This window comes from Rhinopithecus roxellana, chromosome 6 (genome assembly GCF_007565055.1).
Source record: "Rhinopithecus roxellana isolate Shanxi Qingling chromosome 6, ASM756505v1, whole genome shotgun sequence".
Lineage (NCBI taxonomy): Eukaryota > Metazoa > Chordata > Mammalia > Primates > Cercopithecidae > Rhinopithecus > Rhinopithecus roxellana.
This window is the reverse complement of record NC_044554.1, coordinates 23,466,017-23,490,812: the sequence shown is the minus strand read 5'-3', so window position 1 is coordinate 23,490,812 and position 24,796 is coordinate 23,466,017. Positions and strand designations below refer to the sequence as shown.

General features: G+C 34.3%; 1 protein-coding gene across 1 annotated transcript in view; it reads left to right on the top strand.

The window, feature by feature from the left end:
• Positions 1 to 24,796, top strand: part of SEMA3A (semaphorin 3A) — a 161,359-nt gene that overhangs the window by 97,081 nt on the left and 39,482 nt on the right. The window contains exons 6-10 of the mRNA XM_030933411.1: positions 15,426 to 15,568; positions 18,505 to 18,619; positions 18,711 to 18,780; positions 21,982 to 22,126; positions 23,911 to 24,130. Of these exons, the coding sequence (XP_030789271.1) occupies positions 15,426 to 15,568; positions 18,505 to 18,619; positions 18,711 to 18,780; positions 21,982 to 22,126; positions 23,911 to 24,130 (693 nt within the window). The remainder of the gene's footprint in view (positions 1 to 15,425; positions 15,569 to 18,504; positions 18,620 to 18,710; positions 18,781 to 21,981; positions 22,127 to 23,910; positions 24,131 to 24,796) is intronic.

Sequence of the window (24,796 nt, the reverse complement as noted above, 5' to 3'; positions counted from 1 at the left end):
ATGATGATGGATGAATACATTTACACTATGAATTTATTTATTGAAGACCTAATGCAAAGAAGCATCTGTAAATATGGCAGCTTCCTGTAGTTTAGAGGGAATAATAGCCAAATATTACAGAAATGCCTATAAACATTATAGTTAAAGTAGCTAGATTAATCAAAACACATTGAAATCCTTCTAATCCATATTTAACATTATAAGATACAGACCTCTAAATCATTATTCATAGTGAACTTGTAAATAACAAGACATTATATGCAACTTTTGCCATCTGCAATGGACAAAAACCACTGTAAAATAATTTTTAAAGGCATGTAATTATGTCATCCCACATTGAAATATTGAAGAATTGTCTCTTAAACAGTCAGTAGAAAACACCACATACTTATAAGATAAAAGAGTTTAAGCATAGTTCACAATTTAGTAGATAATAATTATCAAATCATGATATAAAATAACAAAAGAGTTAAATAAATTTTCATATATCTATTTAGTCCATATTAGATTAATATGCCCAGCACTTTCCTTAAAATATGTTTGTGCTCAGCAATACATTCCTGCAATTCAATTTGAGGCATTCATTCACCATGGTAGAAAAGCTATTTTAAGATATCAGGATGGGAATCAATCAATCAATAATATAGAAATACAAAGTTGAAATGTGACTGAATAAATTGTCTTAAAAAACAAACTTTATGGCCAGGTGTGGTGGCTCATGCCTATAATCCCAGCACTTTGGGAGGCCAAGGTGGGCAGATCCCGAGGTCAGGAGATTGAGTCCATCCTGGCTAACACGGTGAAACCACGTCTCTATTAAAAATACAAAAAGTAAATAAATAAAAATTAGCTGGAGATGGTGGCACACGCCTGAGTCCCAGCACTCAGGAGGCTGAGGCAGGAGAATCACGTGAACCCGGGTGGCAGAGGTTGCAGTGAGCCAAGATGGCGCCACTGCACTCCAGCCTGGGCAATAGAGTAAGACTCCATCTAAAAATAAATAAATAAACAAACAAACTTTATTTATTATACATTTAATTTTCAAAAGCAATTCTATAGCATATAGCCAGTTACATTATAAAAAGTTTCCTAAAAGGCCAGGCGTGGTGGCTCACACCTGTAATCTCAGCACTTCGGGAGGCCAAGGTGGGCAGATTACGAGGTCAGGAGATCGAGACCATCCTGGTAAACACGGTGAAACCCCGTCTCTACCAAAAGTACAAAAAAAAAAAAAAAAGAAAAAATTAGCCCGGTGTGGTGGCGGGCACCTGTAATCCCAGCTACTCAGGAGGCTGAGGCAGGAGAATGGTTTGAACCTTGGAGGTGGAGCTTGCAGTGAGTCAAGATAGCGCCACTGCACTCCAGCCTGGGCAATAGAGAGAGACCCCATCTCAAAAAAAAAAAAAAAAAAACACAAGAAAAAACAAAGTCAAGTTTCCTACTGAATTATAAAATGTTAACGACCACAATAATTAAGTAAAAACAACATACTTTGTTGATTTTGTTCCAGGTTAAGGATAAGTGTGAACCATTAGGGTAAGTACAGTACTGGTAAAAGAAACTAAATCATATATCACCCATTATAATAATTATTGTATTTACATATTGTATTTTCTTAGTTTTGCCTTAATCCTTATATTCACCTAAGTTCACCTTTGCTGAATGTTAAAAACAAATGCTGCTTTTTATTTTTGGGAAGCATAAAAGTATTTTTCTAATATTTTGATATGAAAAATTTCAAATACAGGAAAGTCAAAATAATTTTACTGCTATAAACCTTTGTCTTCCACCTAAATTCTACAAATTTACAATTTACTACAATGTATCATGTATTTATCCAGTCACCGGTCTCTCCATTCATCAATCATCTTTCTTTTTATTAAGGCAAAGTAGCTTCAGACGTCGGTACACCCTTCTTACATGATTAATGATATGTCTTCCTCTTCAGTTTTCAGAAAGAATACTTGTATTTTGATGACGTCAATGACACACTTTCAGAAAATGATTTTTGGTGGTGAACACATTTCTTAATAATGAAGCAGAAGTAATCAACCATGGGGTAACAATAAGGATAGATATTTCACAATAGTATGTTGTTCTAAGCCTGGGTGTATCAGGTCTATTATCTTTATAATGTCTCCAAATGCTCACTTTATGAGTGAGAACTCAAGACAGAGATGTTAACTTGCTCATGGTCACAAAGTAACTAAGTGGTGTAGCTAAACTGGATACTGTTATCTTAGGAAGTGTTAGCTTCTTAACACTGCCATCATCTCCATGAAGGCGGTTTATAAACCATAAGACAATTATGTAAGTATATATAATAGTGTTGGTTTGAGTTCAAGTAAACAAGTATCCTAAAGTGTAATATATTGTTAGGAACTAGAGAGGATTCAAAGAGGAATGGCAAACTCTAACTAAAAACAAACAAACAAACAAAAACTTAGTGAAATAGAAATAGAAACCTAGATTTGTATTGCTCTAAAGAATAAACTAGTGCTGGTTGGCAGGTAACTCACTGAAAATCAGACAAAATACTGTATTATAAAAATGCAGAAGAGAAATTTCTACCTGACAAATTTAGAGAAAGGACTTGTGAAATATATTTGAAAATAGTCTTGAAAAATTGTCATGATTCTTGGTAAAGCAATTTTCATAAATAAAGTAATTTAAGAATAAAAGTTTTGGGAATCCCAAGTGGTAGGGTAGGAGGATACAAGGAAATTTAACTGGAAGTGAGCCTAGAATTATGTAATTTTTGAACCTAGAATTTATATTTTGGGGCTAGGTAGCAGAGACATTGCATGTCTTTTAAAGGCATCTGAATTTGCTTAGCCAATGAAAAACCATTAAAAAATTGTGTATATTTAGAGATATACCTTGTAAATATTGTAAAATATTGATTTGGAAGAAAATTATTTAAAGCAGTGGTCCATTTTTTATAGGTACACACACATAATTTTGCTCGCAGTTTCTTTTTTTAACTTTTATTTTAGGTTTGGGGGTACATGTGAAGGTTTGCTTTTTAGGTAAACTCATGTCACAGGGGTTTGTTGTACAGATTATGTCGTCACTCAGGTATTGAGCCTAGTACCCAATAGTTATTTTTTTCTGCTCCTCTCCGTTTTCCCACTCTCCACCCTCAAGTAGAGTCCAGTGTCAGTTGTTCCCTTCTTTGTGTTCATAAGTGGTTATCATTTAGCTGCCTCTTATAAGTGAGAACATGTAGTATTTGGTTTTCTATTCCTGTTTTAGTTTGCTAAGGATAAGAGTCTCTGGCTCCTTCTCTGGCTCCATCCATGTTCCTACAAAAGACATGATCTCATTTTTTATGGCTGCATAGTATTCCATGGTGTACATGTACTAATTACATTTTTTAAATTCAATCTATCATTGATGGGCAATCTGTCTATCACTAGGTTGATTCCATGTCTTTGCCATTGTGAACAGTGCTACAAAAAACATTCGTGTGCACGTGTCTTTATGGTACAATGATTTATATTCCTCTTGGTATATACCTAGTAATGGGTTTGCTGGGTTGCATGGTAGTTCAAAGCATGGGACTCGTTCGAGAGGTCACATCAATCCTTTAGGGGAGAGATAAGAAGACTTTAAATAGAAAAAAAGTAAATAAGGGAAAAATATTCTAAAAATTATTAGTGGAGAATTGGTAGTAATTGCCAGTTAAATAGATATGGGAGTTGAAACTGAAAAGATGAAAGTGGAAAAACATTTTCTCCTCAAAGGCAGGGTTGAATAAGAGATACAAGGTACTTAATTTGATTTAAGGTACAGAGTCAAGGTCACTCCACACCACAGTGATGTTCGTGATGACTTTATCTATTTATGCTTGTAAGTCCAATATCCCAAAGCCTTTCACTTCTTCTTCAGTCATTTGCCTTTATGAGGAAAACTATAAACCGTTTCTTTTGGTTATGTCCATTTAGTTCAAATAGCCTTATTTTGTAGTGGTAGAAGGTAGCAAGCTTTCCTACTATTCTCTTGATTAATGATTTAAAAGTATATTAAAATAGTAAATCAAATAACCAAATAGTGTAGAAGTACCTGCAACTTAGAGACATATTGCAAATTACATAGGTGCAAACACTCCATGTAGCTTGAAGCAGTAGAAGGAACTCAGCTCTTGTTATGCCCTGGCTCTGCCAGTTACTAGTTTGTACCTGGAACATACACTAGGTCTTAATCTCAGGATTTCTTTCTGGGGTATGCGTGGATTAGATAATGCAGGTAGTACAGAAGGAAAGGGTGCAATAAATAGTACCTATTATTTTCACTTGCCTTCTGTGTTTATCTTTCATTCTAATCAGCCCTTCTCTCTCTCCTGATGTGACTCATCTTGAACTTTTCTTGGGGTTAAACTATCCCAAGGGCTATTCACAGTTTCCCAGCCAGCTAGCATCAGAAGTTTTTCCAGGCCTGTTCCTTGGCAGCCAGAGGTTTTTCTATTCCACAGCCAAAAATGATATATCTACTCTGCTTAGGCTGTTAGCTAAGAATGTGAAATGACCTTATGTTGCATTCCCTGCATTCTTAATGCACTGAAAGTTCCCATTCATGGTCTATTGATTCTTTGGGGCTTTTGTTTTCTGTATGTTGTGGCATAGCTGAAAAGGGAAGAAACCAGTCATTGCGGCTGCCATCCTGGTGTGCTGGCAGTCATCTGGTGATAATTATTCCCCATTACCAATCTCCCAGCTAGTTTCTTTGTAAATATTTTGAAGTCTGAGGCTGTGATATTGAAAATATTAATATAACTTTATAATTTACATAATTTATCATTAGTCTTTGTTATTTTAGTTGTCTTTAGCAGGTTTTTAGAATCCTTATCAGCTATCAACTTGCTTCCACTGGTAATCTGAGTTTATGTTACCATTATTTATTTATTTATTTATTTATTTATTTATTTTTATTTATGTATTTAAAGACTGAGTCTCACTTTTTCACCCAGGCTGGAGTGCAGTGGATGGCACCATCTCGGCTCACTGCAACCTCCACCTCCTGAGTTCAAAAGATTCTCCTGCCTCAGCTTCCCAAGTAACTGGGTCCACAGGCACCCACCACCATGCCCAGGTTCTTTTTGTGTTTTAGTAGAGACAAGGTTTCACCATATTGTCCAGGCTGGTCTCGAACTCCTCACCTCAAGTCATGTGCCTGCCTCGGCCTCCCAAAGTGCTGGGATTACAGGCATGAGCCACCGCGCCTGATCTTATGTTACCATTAACTTTTAAACATATATTTTATACAATATTTCACAAAGTTTTAAAAACAATGTTATAAAATAATAATAGCTAGCAATTTTCAAGACCAATAATATGCTTGGCCTTGGCAGATAGATAGATGCGTATGTATTCCCTAATTAATTCTCCCAACACTCCTCAAAGATACATCCTTTCTGATAGTCAAGTAACTGAGGCTAGTTGATATTTTTTTCTTTTTTCTTTTATGGGGGGGGCGGTGGGGCATGGGGGAACAGAGTCTCCTCTGTTGCCCAGGCTGGAGTGCAGTAGTGCGATCTCAGCACACTGCAACCTCCACCTCTAGGATTCAAGCAATTCTCGTGCCTCAGCCTCCTGAGTAGCTGGGATTATAGGTGTGTGCCACCATACCCGTCTAATTTTTTTTTTTTCTGTATTTTTAGTAGAGACGAGGTTTCATCATGTTGGCCAGGCTGATCTCAACCTCCTGGCCTCAAGTGATTCACCCGCCTTGGCCTCCCCATCGTGCTGGGATTATAGGAGTCAGCCACCGTGCCCGGCCAAGTTGATATTTTTGAAGTAACAAATCTAGTGACTGGGAGAAGCCTAATTTCTACCCGTTTTCTCTGAATCCTATCACAGAACAGTTTTTATATAAGTACAGTGAAGGAAAAACTTGCTTCTTTTTATGTTGCTTTCTGAAAGAGTTTTCCTTCATAGTTAAAATGTCACTGGGATCTCCTTTAAAGTGTGAAGAAAAGAATGTGTATGTATATTTCTCTGGACTATCTACATTTTAAAGCCTTGTTTTTCCCTTTCATAGAGGGTGTTACTATTGATTCAGAGAGAGAGGGGATTTCTGTCATTTTTCTGCAGTGGGGTTATATTCCTCCTTCTGTGCTCTGCAACCTCTGACATGTTTTACAAGAGGATTGGCTGAGTGGTTCATGGTGTGAAATTAACTAGGCCTTGCAGCACTTGTGTGAGAGAGTTTATAATTATTAATTCTACTCTCTTTACAAATGAAATTTATATGATTTGTGTCCTAGAAAACCAATACGTATCCCAACTTTTAAATTTACAGATACCCCAAATGCCTTAATTAATCATTCTGTACATTTGATTCATTCTCAGAAAAAAATATTTTTGTTCTTGTCATTTCGAGGGCTTGTTGGTGGAAGGGATAGGTCCAGCCAAATGCTGGTCAAAATGTTGCTGTACTAGACATTCAGTCTGATTCTAATGCTGAGAGCAGCAAAATGCATTCATTATTTAAATAAGCTCAAGCTGCCAAATGAATCATAAGTGCAGCGCGTGTCCTGTGCCAAGGTGTCATTTTCATTAAGTGTAAGATTGCACCTGAAGGACAGTTTAATTTGCAGCTGCTAAAAATATTTCAACAGAGTGGTACTGTTACAAGTGGCAGGTGGTGCCCAAACGTGAATTTTGCAAGAAATGCCATCTGTGGGATGAAGTATGAAAGAATGTCAAGGAGGTGGTAAAGGAGATAAAGGGGAAAGAGAAAAAAGTGGTGTATTTACTCAGCGTTTATTGCTGTTATCATGACTAAAGATTCCATGCTTCACATGATAGCATTGGCCCAAGATTAGTAAATGTGATTGTTTGTTCAGCTTCCACTATGTGCTGAGGACATTGCAAAATTGCCGTAGTATCTGTAAATACAAAGTTTATTCCCCAAAGGCATACCATTTAAGCTATGCAAATGCAATAATCCTTTCCAATTCTATTTACCTTTCATAGTGTTTACATTGCAGTTTTTATGGCAGTGAGATTAATGCACTTTGATCTTGCTAAAATGGATATTGCCCCTTTCTTTTGATGTTCAGCTTTTAATATACATTCACAATGACTTTCTCCTTCACAAAGCAATAAATCTTTTCAAATTAATTTCAAAACTATTTTGTTACACTACTGTTAGATGGCATTTTGTGGACAGAGTAGATGGCGTTTTCATGTGGAAAGACATCCAGGGTCCCTGTATACATTATTAAAGATCTGTATTTGTGTCAATTAGTTTCAGCGGCCACATTGAAATCAACAATTTGTAACTGCAGGCTGAAAATAGGTATTCTTTATTTTAATGGGCTACAGAACACAGGTTTAAAAAGAAAACTTAATTATTAGATTTGAGTTTTTCATTTCTGCTTGCCATTTAATGGGAGTGACTGGACGTAGAATAGCTTCCTTTGTGAATATCATGAACTTTCTTAGGTTACCAAGGGGAATTAATAAAGTAGGTCAATCTGAATAGATATTGGTAAACCTTTTCCGTAGGGAGTTTTTGATGACAAGGCAAGTTATTGAATTTCTTGTAGTTTCGCAGGACAATGGGAATCTCTGATCTCCAACATATGCATTGTTCTTAGCTACATAAAACGGAGAGACATGTTTTCTATTATTTTAATCCTATTGACAAAATCTAATTCTGAAGAATTGCAAATAGAAAATTTTAATGCATTAATTATCTATTGCAAAGAAAAGAACAGCTTCTAGGTTAAAAGAACATTCATAAAATTTCAAAAAAAGCATTTTGAAAACCTGCCATTGTATAATATCTTGCAGAAATAGTAGCAAATTTAAAGAAGCTTGTGTAAGCATTTCTTTAATTGAAATCCTAAACATTTTCGAGTCTATGGTAAGCTCAACTCATCCAAAAAACTTGTAAACCTTGCCAAAAAACAAGAAAATGTAATTCCTTCTTTCAAAGGAACCTACCATTTTAGTTTAGGAGATTCATTTATGTATTAATTCATTCATTGAGTCATTTGGGAACTATGCACTGTCTCAGGATTTATGCTTAGCAAGAAAGAAAAATAAAAAAAATAGGGATATTAGTTTACAAGAAGATGGATGGAGGGAAACTAGTGATTAAGATAGAGTTTTATAGATTCTAATTGTGGAATATGCACCAGATGCCAGGGAAAGGTTTGTGTGTTAAAAGGTAATAGACCATACAACATGGTTTGGAGATGGTAAGGCTGGAGGCAGGGAAAACAGAGTGAATGTGACTGCCAGGAGAGAAAAGATAAGGGCCTACATGTGGATAGTTGCAATGGGAAAGATTAAAAATAAGCTTACTGGAAAACATTGTTATATATAGAAGCTGAAGGCGAGAGAGGAAGAAATATAGGACAAATGCCTGTCATAAGACAAGTATGAAAATGCAGATATTATAAAAAGAATTAAATGTCATAAAATAAGTAGAAGCAAAGATTCTTGCCATGTCATATGAACCACAAGTTTATTAAGATAGTAGATAAGGTGTTGTAGAATGATAAACAGTTAATTAAAGGATTCATAATGAGAGTCTGTGGTCAGTTCTGGTGGAAAGATACATCACGGTTAGTTAATGCATATTAGGAACACTATGAAAATGTAACTGACAAAGTTTCCCAGTTTCCCTATCATGCTAAAAGACTTGGGAGCCAAAATCGTGACCCACCTCAAGTATATATATTGATCCATGTGGTAGATACTTTAAGGCTTTGTCCTGACAGAATAACGTCAGTACATCAGTTTTGTCTTTTTTGTTTGTATGTTTTAAGTTATGTGAATTTCTCAAATCTATGAAACCTGAAATCTGTTCTAGAAAACATACTGTATAAATGCATTCATATTTGTTTTTATATACTGTATGGGGGGCTTAGAGGAAATAGATACTGCAGGCAGAAGACCAGTTATCCAGTTATATTATTCCAAAATATTACTGTAAAATAATAAGGACACGAATTATACTGGCAATGTTAAGATTATAAAACGATAAAAGGAAATGAAAACCATAGGAATACTTTTTGTATTAAATTTAGAGCGCTGAAAAAGAAGTCCTGCAAGAGATGGAAATTTTTAAGGTAAAATAACATGTTATTTATATGCCTTATGATGAGATTAACCAAAATGGAAAAGATAGGAACAGAAGCAGTTTCAAGAGGAAAGTTTATAAGTAAGAAACTTATAAACTTAAGAAATTACTTAAGACATTTCTCATAAAATTAAAAAATAAAGAAGAAAGAAAGATCATTAACAATATTGAAATAGTGAAAGAAACACTAGGTGATGATTTCATTTATAGAAGTAAAAGAAAATAAAGGGCACTTAAAGAAAAATTTAAGAAGCATATATAGAAATTTAGAAAAAGGGAAAGAGAAGTCATGAATGAAATAGTGACGTTTAGATAGCTTACAATTCAGGTCCTGGGTCAGAAAAGCCACAAGAAGCCAGAAAAAGCAATGGACATATTAGAAACACGTGAAATTTTATTGTGCCAATGTCTGAAGACAACTAAAACAGGATAAGTGTACAAATCTATTTTTTTATAGTTCCTGTTGATCATCAATACAATAGCAGTGAAGGATGCAAAATGGCAGGATATATATATATATATATATGTATGTGTGTATATATATATATATGTATGTATGTGTGTGTATGTGTGTGTATATATATATATGTATGTATGTATGTGTGTGTATGTGTGTGTGTGTATATATATATATATATATATATACCCATTGAAGAAGTCCTCTGGTTTAAAGAATGAATGCAAGGAATCATGAGACTCTACAGCATACAGTGACTGTGGGAGCTTATTTTCAGGATAAAGAAATTTTTTTTTTTTTTTTTTTTTTTTTGAGACGGAGTCTCGCTCTGTCGCCCGGACTGGAGTGCAGTGGCCAGATCTCAGCTCACTGCAAGCTCCGCCTCCTGGGTTTACGCCATTCTCCTGCCTCAGCCTCCCGAGTAGCTGGGACTACAGGCGCCCGCCACCTCGCCCTGCTAGTTTTTTTTTTTTTTTCTTTTTCTTTTTTGTATTTTTTAGTAGAGACGGGGTTTCACAGTGTTAGCCAGGATGGTCTCGATCTCCTGACCTCGTGATCCACCCGTCTCGGCCTCCCAAAGTGCTGGGATTACAGGCTTGAGCCACCGCGCCCTGCCAGGATAAAGAAATTTTTAAATGCATATTTGTATTTAAGGAGTGTCATTAAAAAGGGAAAGAATAAAAAATCTAAGGAAGAACTATGTCTCCTTCCTTCCTTTCTGCAATTCCCCACTTGTGAGAATCCTTTCTACTTTTCCTCACCTTTCTCAAGGTCTTAGGTTGTCTTGCTTTGTTTTTTTTTTTCTTTTTACTCTGTACACTTAATCACTCCATTGGCTCACTTTCAAATAACTTCAGCTCTAGTCCACATTTCCTTCCTAAGCTTTTTTATTCATGACCTCTGGGTCTTCACAAGGCTCTCACTCTAAAGACACACTAAACAGAATTCATCTTCCTTCCATCTCTGAAATTTTCCCTTGCTCACATGCTCTCTATCTTAATAACTCCTCTACAAGCAGTTATTCAAATCAGAAGTTTCTTTTTTTATGATTGCTCTCACTATTTCTTACATTTTACATATTATCAATGAGCATAATTCATCAATTATATTTTCAATTGATCCCTGCATGTCTCCTTTCTCTATCCTCACTATCCCATCCATATCCAGGTCACTGTCCTTTCTCATTTGTGTTTCTATGACAGCCACCAAACTGGTCTTCCTCCCTTCATTTTGGCCTCACTGCAATTGTTTTATTTTTGTTGTTTTTTTGTTTGTTTGTTTGTTTGTTTTTTTAGTTTTTCTCTGCAGCAGCCAGAGTGATCCTCTGAAAATATACTCCTGACAATGTCATTGCTAGGTCTAGAACACTTCAGTGGCTTTGTCCAGAGCCAGTAGGACAGATATATTCCTGAACATGACTTCCTGCATATTCTAGTCTCTGCTTAACTTTCTTTTTTTTTTTTTTTTTTTTTTTTTTGAGAGGGAGTCTCGCTCTATCGCCCAGGCTGGAGTGCAGTGGCCGGATCTCAGCTCACTGCAAGCTCCGCCTCCCGGGTTTATGCCATTCTCCTGCCTCAGCCTCCCGAGTAGCTAGGACTACAGGCGTCCGCCACCTCGCCTGGCTAGTTTTTTGTATTTTTTAGTAGAGACGGGGTTTCACGGTGTTAGCCAGGATGGTCTCGATCTCCTGACCTCGTGATCCACCCGTCTCGGCCTCCCAAAGTGCTGGGATTACAGGCTTGAGCCACCGCGCCCGGCGTCTCTGCTTAACTTTCTGTCATCATTTCTGACCACCTCCCATTTTCTTGACTACTCTCTGTGTGTACAACTTTCTCCATTGTTTCTGTGATTTTGCAAATGCATTCCTTCACCTGAGATGTTTCTGGTTATTCTTCAGATCTTGAAGTATATGTCATATCTTCTGACTAAGAATTATGCAAATTATTTCTGGTATATTCCTTCAATGCTCTATCTTCCACGGCATTTTTTTTCTAAGCTCTTATTTTTGTTCTTTCTGTGCAGGTTAACAATTGTTCAGTTTAATTATCAGAATTCCCTTGAAGATAATAACTACAATGTAGACAAAAAACATTTTACCTTAATATGCCCTAATCTTCCACAATCCAGAGTATAGAGTAGGTGCTTAACACTTATTTTATAAATGAAAATATAAATGGTAAGTGATTGCATGAAGAATAAAGTTATTCATGCAAAAGTTTGTAGAATATTGGATTGACAGCACATAGTGAGAGACCTTAGACTTAAAAATAAGAAAAGATCATTCTTCCCTGAAAGAAGAGAAATTAGGAGGTGAAGAAAGGAAAAGGAGAGAGTTATTACTAAATGGATTTGGTCCTATCAGTACAGCAGGTAACAACACCACCTTTAGAGAGCAAATTAAAGATGCATATTTGTCAATTTGAGGAAGAGCAGGGTGCTTTAAAATAGTTGTTGATAATAAATCTGTAGTGATCTTAGAAGAAAATGAAACAATTTCTTAGCAACACTAGGGTTCTTGCTTAGGAAAATAGCTTCAATTTATAGCAGATATATTTACTATGAGTACATGGTTTTTTAAACCCTTGCTTAAGTGTAAGGACAAAGGGAAAAAATCTGGGGATTTATAAAGCTGCTACAGTGGAGATTCCAGCAGCCAAGAAATCCTAGATAATAGGATAGTGGGAATGACTGATTTTAAGGTTTGGATTGAATAAAGAGGTGATTCATCAGTGAGGGGATGAATACACTTAGAGAATAAAAGAGAGGGCTAAGACGACAAAACATAACAAGAAAGGGGAAGGCAATGTTTGTGGGACTGAAGAAGTAGAAAATGTGTGGTGAGCAGAGGTTTTGACCAAAAAGCAGATTTTCTAAATGTGAAACATTAGAAGAATGGCTCCTTTTAAATTGTTGGAAGAGATCAGCTAAAATCAAGGCCTATTATATTTGGAAATGGGAATGATTGTTTTTCAAGACTGAGATATAACCTAAATTTCTTGAACACAAGTTATGTTAAATTGACAGTGTTTTTCTTGGATAGTCTCATTTTCTGTGTTAATGAATTTGGTTTTCATTTTCTGTGTGTACTTCTATTTTTTGGCTGTACCTGAAACTGGATGAGATTGTTAATTCACCTGCAAAACTCCCCACATCTGTAGTTATCATACGTTAAAGAAGAGACTAAGGTTGAAGGTCCTTTCAGCAATGAATATTCTTGATAATTTGCTTGAGTTATTTCCCACTAGAGTCCAGATTTGTAAGATAATAATTATCCTCACATATTTTAGAGAGGTCAGTGCAGTGCTCAATAACACCTTCACTCATGCCCAAACACCAAGAGAACATAAGAATATGCACATGTAAAATATTATTTTCTTTGTTGTCATTTTTGTGCTTTTAACATTGCTTTTGTTAGACTGTGGCGTTCTGAGAACAAGGATTATATATTATGGATTCTCTTTTCTACATGGCGTCTTACACATATTTGTGATCTAACAAAAAGCAACTGGATTTAGTTACTCAGAGTTCTTTAAGTTATTCAAGTGTTTGTATGAACAACTACACTAATTTTGGAGGTAATAGTAGACCAATTTCTCCCTCCATTGTTACAGTGTTAAAGCAGAAGAATGTACGATTGTTTTCATTTTTATTCTGCAGTTGGATTATAATATCCTCAAACTTACCATGTGATGGAGGCTTCCTTTCAGTATCATCATAATAATGTTAATATAGTGTATTTGTTAATATTTTACAAAATCGTTTCACATGTCTTAGGCTTAAAATATTTGTCTTTATATTAACTATTTATGACAGACAAGGTGAATAGATCCCAGTTTGAAGTAACTTGATTTGAAATAAACGTAATATGAAAATTATGCATCTGAGCTCAGAGGGGAAGAGTCTTGTTAAAGGACACAGAAGATGCAAGTGACTAAATTAAATCACTGCACAAACAGGTTTGTGTTACATATGTGCTCACATACAAACACACACACACATTTCTGGAGCCTAACTTTACCAGTGTGATTGTAATTCTTTAGTTTGTGACAGTAATTCCTAACATGTCACATTAATTATTCTGCTCACCATCCATTATGAGAATATATACTCCTCATTATACATGCATATTTACATATATAATATATATGTATGCATATGAACAAGTAGAAATTTTTGAACAAAAGAAAGCTTTGAACAGTTATCCAGGTTAAAGTAATATATTATTGTATGGATCTTTAAAAAAATCTGATGCTAAGCAATTCTACTTTAAAATTATTATTCTCCTACTCTTGTTCACTGGCACACTGAGCTTTAAATATGAACAGGTAATATTTCATATGTTTCACATTATTTCCAGAATCTGTACAATTTGCCTGAAAAGGATAGTAAAGTTTGGCCTTGTGAAATATACTTGAATGCGTGGTCCCAGAGCAAACGTTAAAAGGTTACAAGCACAGGGCACATGATAATGATGATTATTCACAGGTGTAAAGATCAGGACTAAATAACTTGGATTATATGTGGATAAAGCTAGTTTCAAGTTCTGATCTCTTCCTGGTCTCTTAAGAATGGTGCTGACCTGTACGTGTATATTTCATTGTTACCTGGATAAAATAATACACTAAGGGATAAATGTAGATTATTGTAAGAATATAAATGTCTGCAGTATCCTAAGTGCCTTCAGTGAGGTGCCCTTAGCTTCATAGCACATAGCTTCTTAAGGCTATGAGACTATTACATATTTTATATAGTTTGTGAGACACAGGCATATCAACCGAAGAATATTCAAAAGTGCTTTTTGAAGTGGAGCTCTAAATATCCCTGATATACATTCTGCATAACCTAGGCAGTCCCTTCCCCTCACCATTTTTCTTTTCTTTTCTTGTTGCACAGATATTCATGACTGCCTATCATGTTTTAAGCTTTAGGTTCACCGCATCAAAAAAAAAATACAACAAATCCTTATTTTCATGGAACGTATATTTCATTGGGGTGGCGGGGGAGACAGACAATAAGCAAAGGAAGATTAGATAGACAAATGGATAGGTTAATCAATAAATACTTTGGGAGATGTATCATATCAGACAATAAATCCAATTAAGATGTTGGAAAGTTTGGAGAAGGAGTGATAGAGCAGAGGTTCATTCTGGCTGTTGCGTGGAGACAAGGGTTGGTAAGGTAGAAACTGAGAAACTAGTTAGGAATCTACTTTAGTAATTCATATTGGCAGTAGTTTCCTGAGGGAAAGTGGTATTGAAAAATGTGGTAAGAAATTGAGATAAATAGGGATATGCTGATAGATAGAATGTTGGGTATGAGAGAAAGGGAGAACTCAAGGGTGACCGGAGTTTTTCCTGTGTATCTAGTGGAATGACACTGCCATTTACAGGAAAGGGGAACGACAGGAGAGGATTTACTTTGTTTTATATAGATTTCACTTTTCCCTTCCCACTCAGTCTTTGCTGAAAACTGAAATAGACCAATTAGTATTTTGATTTAAATTCTTATGCTTAAAAGAAGGAATAACAATGGTGACAGCAATAAGTAACATTTGGTAGTACCTATAGTTTGCAAAATATTTTAATATCCAGTCATGGATCTGCAATGTATGATCACCCTAAAGATTTCTTTCTGCACCTACTCCTAACCTTCAGAACAAAATACATAAATTTTTCTAGAGATATAAGGTATTTTATAAGATACTTTATAATGCATAAAAAAGAGTTAATATATACCTACGAAATGGAAAAAGGAAAGATACGTTTCTTGAAATATATCAATTAAGAGTTAAGAAAAAGTAAAAATTGACCATAAAGAATGGTATTATTTATTAAGCTGTGAATTAATATATATGCTATAATTTGTCTCTCAGATCCAAGGTTCATTAGTGCCCACCTCATCCCAGAGAGTGACAATCCTGAAGATGACAAAGTATACTTTTTCTTCCGTGAAAATGCAATAGATGGAGAACACTCTGGAAAAGCTACTCACGCTAGAATAGGTCAGATATGCAAGGTGAGGTAAAGAAAAAAAATGAGAAGGATGTCATTTTCCCATAACGACTTTGCTTTTTAAAATTTTCTACCTGTGTGCACATGCAATAAAAATTTTGGCTACAGTTTGACTGATATAACAAATAAATGGTAAATAATGATTGAATATTATACTTGGTTATGAGTAACTCTACACAGTCAAATATGCAGGTAGAGGTTGTGAAGTAACTGGCATTGTTTCATAATTACATTACATAATATCTGTTTGAAATTTTAGAGTAATAAAATGATTTTATTTTACCTGGGAGAAGATAATTTATGTTTTTTCAGTCCTAGCACAGTTTTCGATACCTTGTAAGTTTGTTAGTTTTTGTTTTGTTTTGAGACAGAGTCTTGCTCTGTCCCCTAGGCTGGAGTGCAGTGGTACAATCTCAGCTCACTGCAAAATCTGCCTCCCTGGTTCAAGTGATTCTCCCACCTCAGCCTCCCAAATAGCTGGGATTATAGGCACCTGCTATCACGCCTAGCTAAGTTTTGTATTTTTAGTAGAGGCGGGGTTTCACCATGTTGGCCAGGCTGGTCTTGAACTCCTGATCTCAGATGATCCACCCGCTTCGACCTCCCAAAGCGTTGGGATTACAGGCATGAGCCACCGCACTCGGCCCACCTTGTAAGTTTTGAATAAATATTTGTTGTTGGAAGATGTGAAGAATTCATTTAAGAGAGAAAAACATGAAAGCTCGTTTGTACAAACTGATTGTAGCATCCTATGTACACATATACACACAGCACACACACAAACACCCATACAAAAACAATTTTGAAGCTGTGAGCTTTACCTATCTGAGGTATTTCACTCATTGTATGGCTTAATGTCAAATGTAATATTGCATTATACTGTTAGATAAATGGAATAAAAATTGCTCAACAACCACTTATAGATTAATTAGTATCATCAGTGTGAAAATACAATAGTGCCATTTGTTTCCCTCTATGGTGCATAGTGCAGTATTTATGCAATATGAAAAAGTTAACTGTTAGTATATATTAAAGCACCCTTCAAATAAAGAAAATCATAAGCCACATTCCATGATCATCTTAAAATTGAATTCTGTCTTTTGAAGAAAGCATCCTGAAATTTTAAAAATCTTTCTTTCTATGTGTGACCTGTTACCCCAATATGATCTAACTATTATCTCTAGTGTATTCAATTACTGAAAAATTAAAAGTTTTCAATACTTGAAAACATACAAATAACATGTGAAGTAGGTGAGACTTTTTTCTCCACAAAAATCATGTCATATTTAAAAGCACTACTTTCAAGGCTTAAAAAAATCTTTAAGGTGTATAAAAGTATATAAACAAAATATAAATCAGTTTTACTCTAAAGGAGCATGTTCTCTCAATATATGTACATAAATATCATTTTTGAAAACTATAGTTTCTAGTAAACACCTACCACAATAATAGAATTTATTACTATGCTTAGGTTAAATCAGTTTTCTTCAAGGTGAGAAGCCTTTCAAAATGTTTTCTCTGGAATGAGTTTCCTTTATTAAGGGTTATTCAAATATTTTCTCAACGTGTTGTTTGTAAAACATAAATTGCTTCAACTCCTTCAGCTTATAAAATATTTGATGCTAGCATGCTTTTGTCTGAGATCTATTTTTTGTATGGGTATTTAAGGCATACATTTATCATCCATTCTTTAAGTACTCACTGAATGCCTACTGTGTACAAGCACTGGCTGTGAACCCGCCTATGTAGGTAAGATCTCAATGCACAGTAGGTAGGAGAGAGAGCATTATACCAAAACAAAACGAATTCATTCATTGCAGAGTAGAAAGGAAAGTTAAGTGATTTTTAAGATTCTATTATTTATTTTAATAGACAATAAAAATTGTATATATTTACTGTGTGCAATATGATGTTTTAAAATGTGCAGGCATTGTGAAATGGCTAGATCATGCTAATTAATATGCATTATCTCACATACTTATAATTCTTCATGGTGAGGACACTTAAAATCTACTCTTTTCACAAATTTCAATAATATAATTCATTGTTATCAATTAAAGTCATGATGTTGTACAATAGATCTCTTAAACTCATTTCTTCTATCTAAGTGAAATTTTTTATCTTGGACCAAATCTCTTCATCCTTCCCCCAAAGCCCCTGGTAACCACTGCTCTACTCTCTGCATCTTTGAGTTCAGCTTCTTATATTCTACTTATAAGTGAGGTCACGTGGTATTTGTCTTTCTGTGCTTATCTCATTTCTCTTAACATAATGTCCCCCAGTTTATTCATGTTGACTCAAATGACAAGATTTCCTTCTTCTTGATTTTTATTTTTAAACTGTAAATTGATAATTATGACTACATAAATTTATGATTACAAAGCAATGTTATGATTTATGAATATAATGTGGAATAATTAAATCAACTAGTTAACACACCCATCACCTCAAATACTTATTTTTTGTGGTGAGAACATTTGAAATTTACTCTCTTACTATGATTTTAAATGTATAATACATTATTATTTATGATACCACATTGTGCAACATATCTCAAAGAAAAAACTGTTTCTTCCGCTAATCTAATTGATTTTCTTTGTTTTAAGGCTGAATTGTAGACCATTGTGTAAATGGACTACAATTTCTTTATCCATTGATCTGTAGATGAACCTGAATTGATTTTATAAGTAAGCCCTTGAATAAATAAAGGGACTACAGAATAAATATCCCTTAAAAAGTCAAAAAAACTTGAGGGAATGATTTGACCACAAATGTAACAATAAGTGATAGCTACCTGTATTTGGTCATTTAAAATGATTAGGAACTTTTAAAACATGAGGAACTGTATTTTATGTTTGTCTGAAGATATGAAGAAAACAGAAATATTTGAAATTATCATTTGCATTCACAGTGCCTAATACTGGTGTTCCCTTCTTTCAGAATGACTTTGGAGGGCACAGAAGTCTGGTGAATAAATGGACAACATTCCTCAAAGCTCGTTTGATTTGCTCAGTGCCAGGTCCAAATGGCATTGACACTCATTTTGATGAACTGCGTAAGAAGCTAGTGTTTATGTATAGAGAATATTTGTTCAGACTTTGCCATTCCATAAAAAAGCAACTTTCTCCAATTTTGTTTTTAAACAGAGGATGTATTCCTAATGAACTTTAAAGATCCTAAAAACCCAATTGTATATGGAGTGTTTACGACTTCCAGGTAAACAACTTTTTAACTACCTTATAGAAACTTCATGTTATTTAGGTGGTATCCAAGTACCCATAATTTGTGAAAGTATATTTTTGAAAGACAAGTGTTGCTTTAACCTTTGAGCTGTTGTGTATTCTTGGGTGACTGAAAGAAGTTATGATCTATGTAGATGTTTGTTTTTTAAATGAATTTTAGACAAAAAATCATCATTGTAACAATGTTAATGTGTTATGGTGAAACAGTTTGAAATGTTTATGTCATCTTATGCATATCTTTGATTTTAAACCTTTAAATAAAATGTAAAATATTATAGAGATGGAAGTCTGAGTTTTGGGAAGAGTTTGTAGGGATATAAATTAAAGATGGAAAAATTAATTTAAATTTGTAGAAAATATAACAGAAACAATTCTCTGTCTCTTGATCTCTCTGTCACTTTAGTCAATTGCTAATGAATGAGATAAGAGAAAGGCCCATCAGCAATTCCACTGAAAGTCCTATCTTTTACCAGATGATTAGTATGGTAATCTGGGGACAAAATACATCTAGAGATGTCAAAACAGTTCATGGCTCTTCCCAGTATGTCTATTCCACAGATGGGATATTTGCTACACTTTTCTTTGGTCTTTAAACCTTTAACCCTAGAACTAAACTAGAAATGTGTATGTTTGGAGAAAACTGATTGTTTACAAAACAAATTTTTAAATTGCCTTTAGGTAATTTAAAAAATTATTAATACAATCATCACTTCTCAACCTTTAAGATTGTGTGAAAAGTTATTAATACAGCAATTGAAGACCCGTTATGTCGTATAAATAGTATTAAAACTTTTTAAGTGAGTAAATAGATTCTCTTTGTAAAAAAATCTACTTTTTTTTTGAGACTCCATTTGGTTTTTTATTATCTACCTTATAACCCAGATTTTAAAATAATCATGTAAAAAGACATAAAACAAACAAACAAAAACCTTCAGCATTACAGCAGTAGGGTTACATTATAACCACATAAAAAGACGACAAAAACAAACAAGAATCTTCAGCATTACAGCACATAATAAAAACAAACAAAAACCTTCAGTGTTACAGCATTATTATTATTATTTTATTTTTTATTTTTTATTTTTTGGAACCAGTGTCAAACTCAAACTTAATTTCTTTGTCCTTTTATCTCCTTTTATCCCTGCCCTGCTTTTCCTGCTCTTTCTCTACTGGCTCCTTCCCTTCTTCCTTCCCCTTCTGCTTCCTCTTTTTCTCTCTCTTCCTCTTGCCTCCTTCCCTCTTTCCTCACACTTCTCCTTTTCCTATTTTTCATGCTCCCTAAGTCTTGCCGTCAATTAAGCAGAGATTATATCCCTCCAGGCTATTACATTCAGTATAAAGTTCATGTTACCTGGGGTTGTTGAAAGAAACACATACACATTTAGATGCATATAAAGAAGGATATGCACTGGGATGTGAATGAAATGTTAAAAGAAAAATAATTTAAAATCAAAAGTCAGGAAAAGTAGTGCAAGTAACTTTGATAGTAAAGAAAATGATTAACTGCAATGTCCAACACTGTTTTATTCTGTGACTATTAAAGCCACTACAAATTGCTTGGATGTTTTTACTCATTAATTTTAAAAAAACACATAAAAATTAAGAAATCTGTATTTCTAAAACTATTTGAAGTTCTTCATACCTAAATAATATTTCTTCCCTTTGGAAAAAAAAAAAAAAACCAGAATGACTAAGCTATAGAACTTAAGAGACTCAAACAAATATTAATCCATTTCTTCTGGTTCCTCATTGCTTAGTGCAGTGGCTTAAATTTGAGTCTGCATCAGAATCTCCTAGAGAGCATGATAAAATTCAGATTCCTAGGCCTTGCCTCCAGAGTTTCTGACTCAATAGAAATTAAATGCGACCTAAGGATATACACTTCACACAAGTACCCAGGTGATGCCCATGCCGTTTGCCACCTTTTGAGAGCTAGAGATAAAATAATTTCACCTATTTATTTCAATAGAATGGATATTTGTATGTGAGTTTTAATAGCTACATATCATACTCCTTAAGTATTTCGATGATAGCTGATTTAATCAAAGATAAGCAACATAAAGAACAATGGAAAGGGGATATATAACCCAAACATTACAAGGTGTGATGTATCAAGTATGCACTAATTTGCTATTTGTTCTGCTATGAAAATGTTATTAAATTCTATAAGTATTTATTGAGGTTTACTCTCTGAAATGCCATGTGATATATAATTTAGGTAGCCAGAAAGAAGCCAGGCATGGTCTCTTCTCTCATGAAGGTTGCAGTCTATGAAACGCTCTCTATATGCAGCAGTTTCCAATAATAAACTGTAGAGAGCCCATGTAGTTCATTTGGTCTGATTTATATGTAATTTCAAGGGGGAAAGTTTGGTTAAAAGATAAGCATTCCATATTTTAAATGTGCACAACTGTTTAATATCTTTGTATAAATACATTACTCAAGCCACATTTCTATAAGCCTAATAAAATGGAAAATTGTGGCAATTCAGTGGCTTGCTTCCAGTTTACCTGATTTTTTGTTTAGCTAACAAAATTTTCGTTTAGTGAAATGATGAGTATAATTGCTGTAATTCTCCACTTTAATTGAGTGAAATAGGTACTAACGTAATTATTTTCTGTGTTAGAAAGGGCTGATTTTAAGTGTCTTCACAAGAATCAACTTCCTACTTGATCTAATACTTTTGGGAATTTAAAAATAATACAATGTGACACATCATTTGACACTATTTTTTGTACTAGTTTCAGCCTACAAAGTGAGTTCTTAAACATTCTTGCTAATTTAAAAGTTTCCTGGGTTCTGTAATAATGCTTGAGACTTAATCTACATTTTAAAAAATTTCCCCATGATATTAAAATTACCTGTTCATTTATAGCTTATATGTATTTGTTTTTCCTATCAAAACCTAGTACTCTATGTTTCATATGAAGGCATATATTCTGAGTACTAAAGCCATTTTCAGCTATGCCTTCTATTTTTAAGAAATCACAATTTTTTGTTCTTTTGTGTATTGTTAAATGCATACGCATGACTAGAAAAATCCTAAACATTATTGCTAACAATTTATATTCATATTTTAATAAATAATATAAAAAATGTAAGAACTCAGTATCAATATTTCTCTTACCATTGTACAAAGACGAACATCTGTTTTTATTCTTGCTGTCTTGTTCAGTAATATTTTCAAGGGATCAGCCGTGTGTATGTACAGCATGAGTGATGTGAGAAGGGTGTTCCTTGGTCCGTATGCCCACAGGGATGGACCCAACTATCAGTGGGTGCCTTATCAAGGAAGAGTCCCCTATCCACGGCCGGGTACTGTAAGTAGCTTAGGTGTTTATGAGATGAATATATTTCTGCCAAAGGCCAAAAAACAATGCAGCTACAGACAGATATTAAATGTATCCTGTAATGTAAAAAAAAGATTTCAAGATTGTAAATTAAAGCAAGACGAAGATTTTCCATGAGTGAATGAAATTTCACATTTAAAAACATGTTCTTTACAGATGTCAATGCTTAAATTCAGTGTAAGATATAAATCTAAAATTATTAAATCTTATTTTAATTTTTGATAACACATTTCTAAATTTTTGCAAACTATTTTTACATGCTAGTAGAGAAGTGCAGAAATAATTTTCAGTCTCATGAAAATACACTTTATCGTGTCTTCCAGGTTTTTACATAAATGTTTGATATTTCTATAACCTTAATTTTATAATTTACATACAAAACGAGAAATACAACCTTACTTTCCTTAACTGTTATATTGTTGTACTATTGTGCATGTATATACACATACATAGACATATATATGTGTGTATTTATATATACTCCTCCCATTTCAAAACACATTCATTTTATTTCTCATGAATTATTAATTTTTTCAAGCTAGTGGCAAAGACAATTGATTTCTCATTCTAAGCTTCTTGTAAGATCAGGAATCTCTCATAATTACATTTTAGCTCCCAAGCTTTTACATTAAATGGTAGAAATTACTTAAGTGTAAGACTAAAAGCAAGAGATTGGAGATATTGTACTCTATAAATGCTTGCACTGCATCAATAACTATAGTGAAAGGAGATGGTGAAATCTTAATTTGTCATTTTTGCTGTATTGTCTTACATAGAGTGTTTACATCCAGAGGTGAGGTTACGCCAGTGCAAAACCAGCATCTTTCTGGCTGCTGGGGCCATTTTCGCTTCTGCTTGGTCATGACATGCATTCTGATTGGTCACTTTTTGTGCAATGCAGGTTGTTAAACACTTTGAATAACACTTTTCGTTATCACTGGGATTATTTTATTTATTACATTTCTCGATGGTACTTTTTTAGCATTATGTTAGAAACAAAACAATAAAGAATAGTTTATATTGTTTTTCAGTTTGAAAAGAGAATTTGTATTTTAGCATGATGCCATAGTAAAAAGTTAAATGTATTCAATAAAATTATTCTGAGCATCTCTAATTCAAAGATTAATTGCATTTAGTTGTAGTATATTCCATTCATTATGTCAAATACTTCATCTATTTTACTATAACACTCATGCTTGTGGCACTAATAGAGGCACCAAACTTCTCCTGTACACTGAATTCATTACATCCATTCGTAATTTTGCCTAAGAATTAGTGACATAACTAAATCTCACTGAGAATTAAAATATATTTGGGAAATATATACTATATATTGCACTACTCTTTTCCTTTATTTTATTTTTGAGACAGATTCTTGTTCTATTGTGTAGGCTGCAGTGCAATGGCATGATCTCAGTTCACTGCAACCTCCGCCTCCCAGGTTCAAGCAATTCTCCTGCCTCAACTTCTCAGGTAGCTGGGACTACAGGCATGCACCATCACGTCCAGCTAATTTTTGTATTTTTAGTAGAAATGGGGTTTCACCATGTTGGGCCAGGCTGGTCTGGAACTCCTGGCCTCAAGTGATCCACCTGCCTCAGCCTCCCAAATTGCTAGGAGTACAGGTGTGAGCTATCATACCTGGCCTGAACTGCTATTTTAAGTAGAACCATTGAGGCCATGTATTATTGTATGATGTACAGTTATGTTTATTAGATTTTAATCAAAAGATACTGTTCTCTTTATCATAATAGTGTCCCAGCAAAACATTTGGTGGTTTTGACTCTACAAAGGACCTTCCTGATGATGTTATAACCTTTGCAAGAAGTCATCCAGCCATGTACAATCCAGTGTTTCCTATAAACAATCGCCCAATAATGATCAAAACGGATGTAAATTATCAATTTACACAAATTGTAGTAGACCGAGTGGATGCAGAAGATGGACAGTATGATGTTATGTTTATCGGAACAGGTAAATTTTTAAATTTCAACTGTAAACTTTTTTCCAGAACACTATGTTTAACTGATTAAGTAAAGTTGATGTTCGAACATCACAGGGGTTGGGGTGCCAACTCTCTGTGCAATTGAAAATCCACATATAACTTTTGATTTCCCCAAAACTTAACTACTAATGGCCTACTGTTGACTGGAAGCCTTACCTATAACATAAACAGTTGATTAGCTTCACATATTGTATGTCATATGTGTTAAATATTGTATTCCTACAATAAAATAAGCTAGAGAAAAGGAAGTGTTCTGAAAATTATAGGAAAGAGAAAATATATTTAATATTCCTTAAGTGGAATTGGATTGCCCTTGTCTTCCTGTTGAGTAGGTTAAAGAGAAGGTAGAGTAAGAGTTGGCATTGCTCTCCCAAGGGTGGTAGGAGCAGATGAAAATTGTGTATAAGTGGACCCACACAGTTCAAACCCATGTTGTTCAAGGGTCAAATGTATACTAAGAACTGAGGCCAGTTTCTACAGTTACTTTCAAGGTATAATTCACCTTTAATAAATGAGTAAATAACATGAATATTCTTTCATTATAAATTTATTATCTTTTCAGACAAGCTGAGGCATACTAATTTAAAATAAATTCCCTTTTCAGTGAAAAGTTGATAAGTTTAATCAGGTAAAGC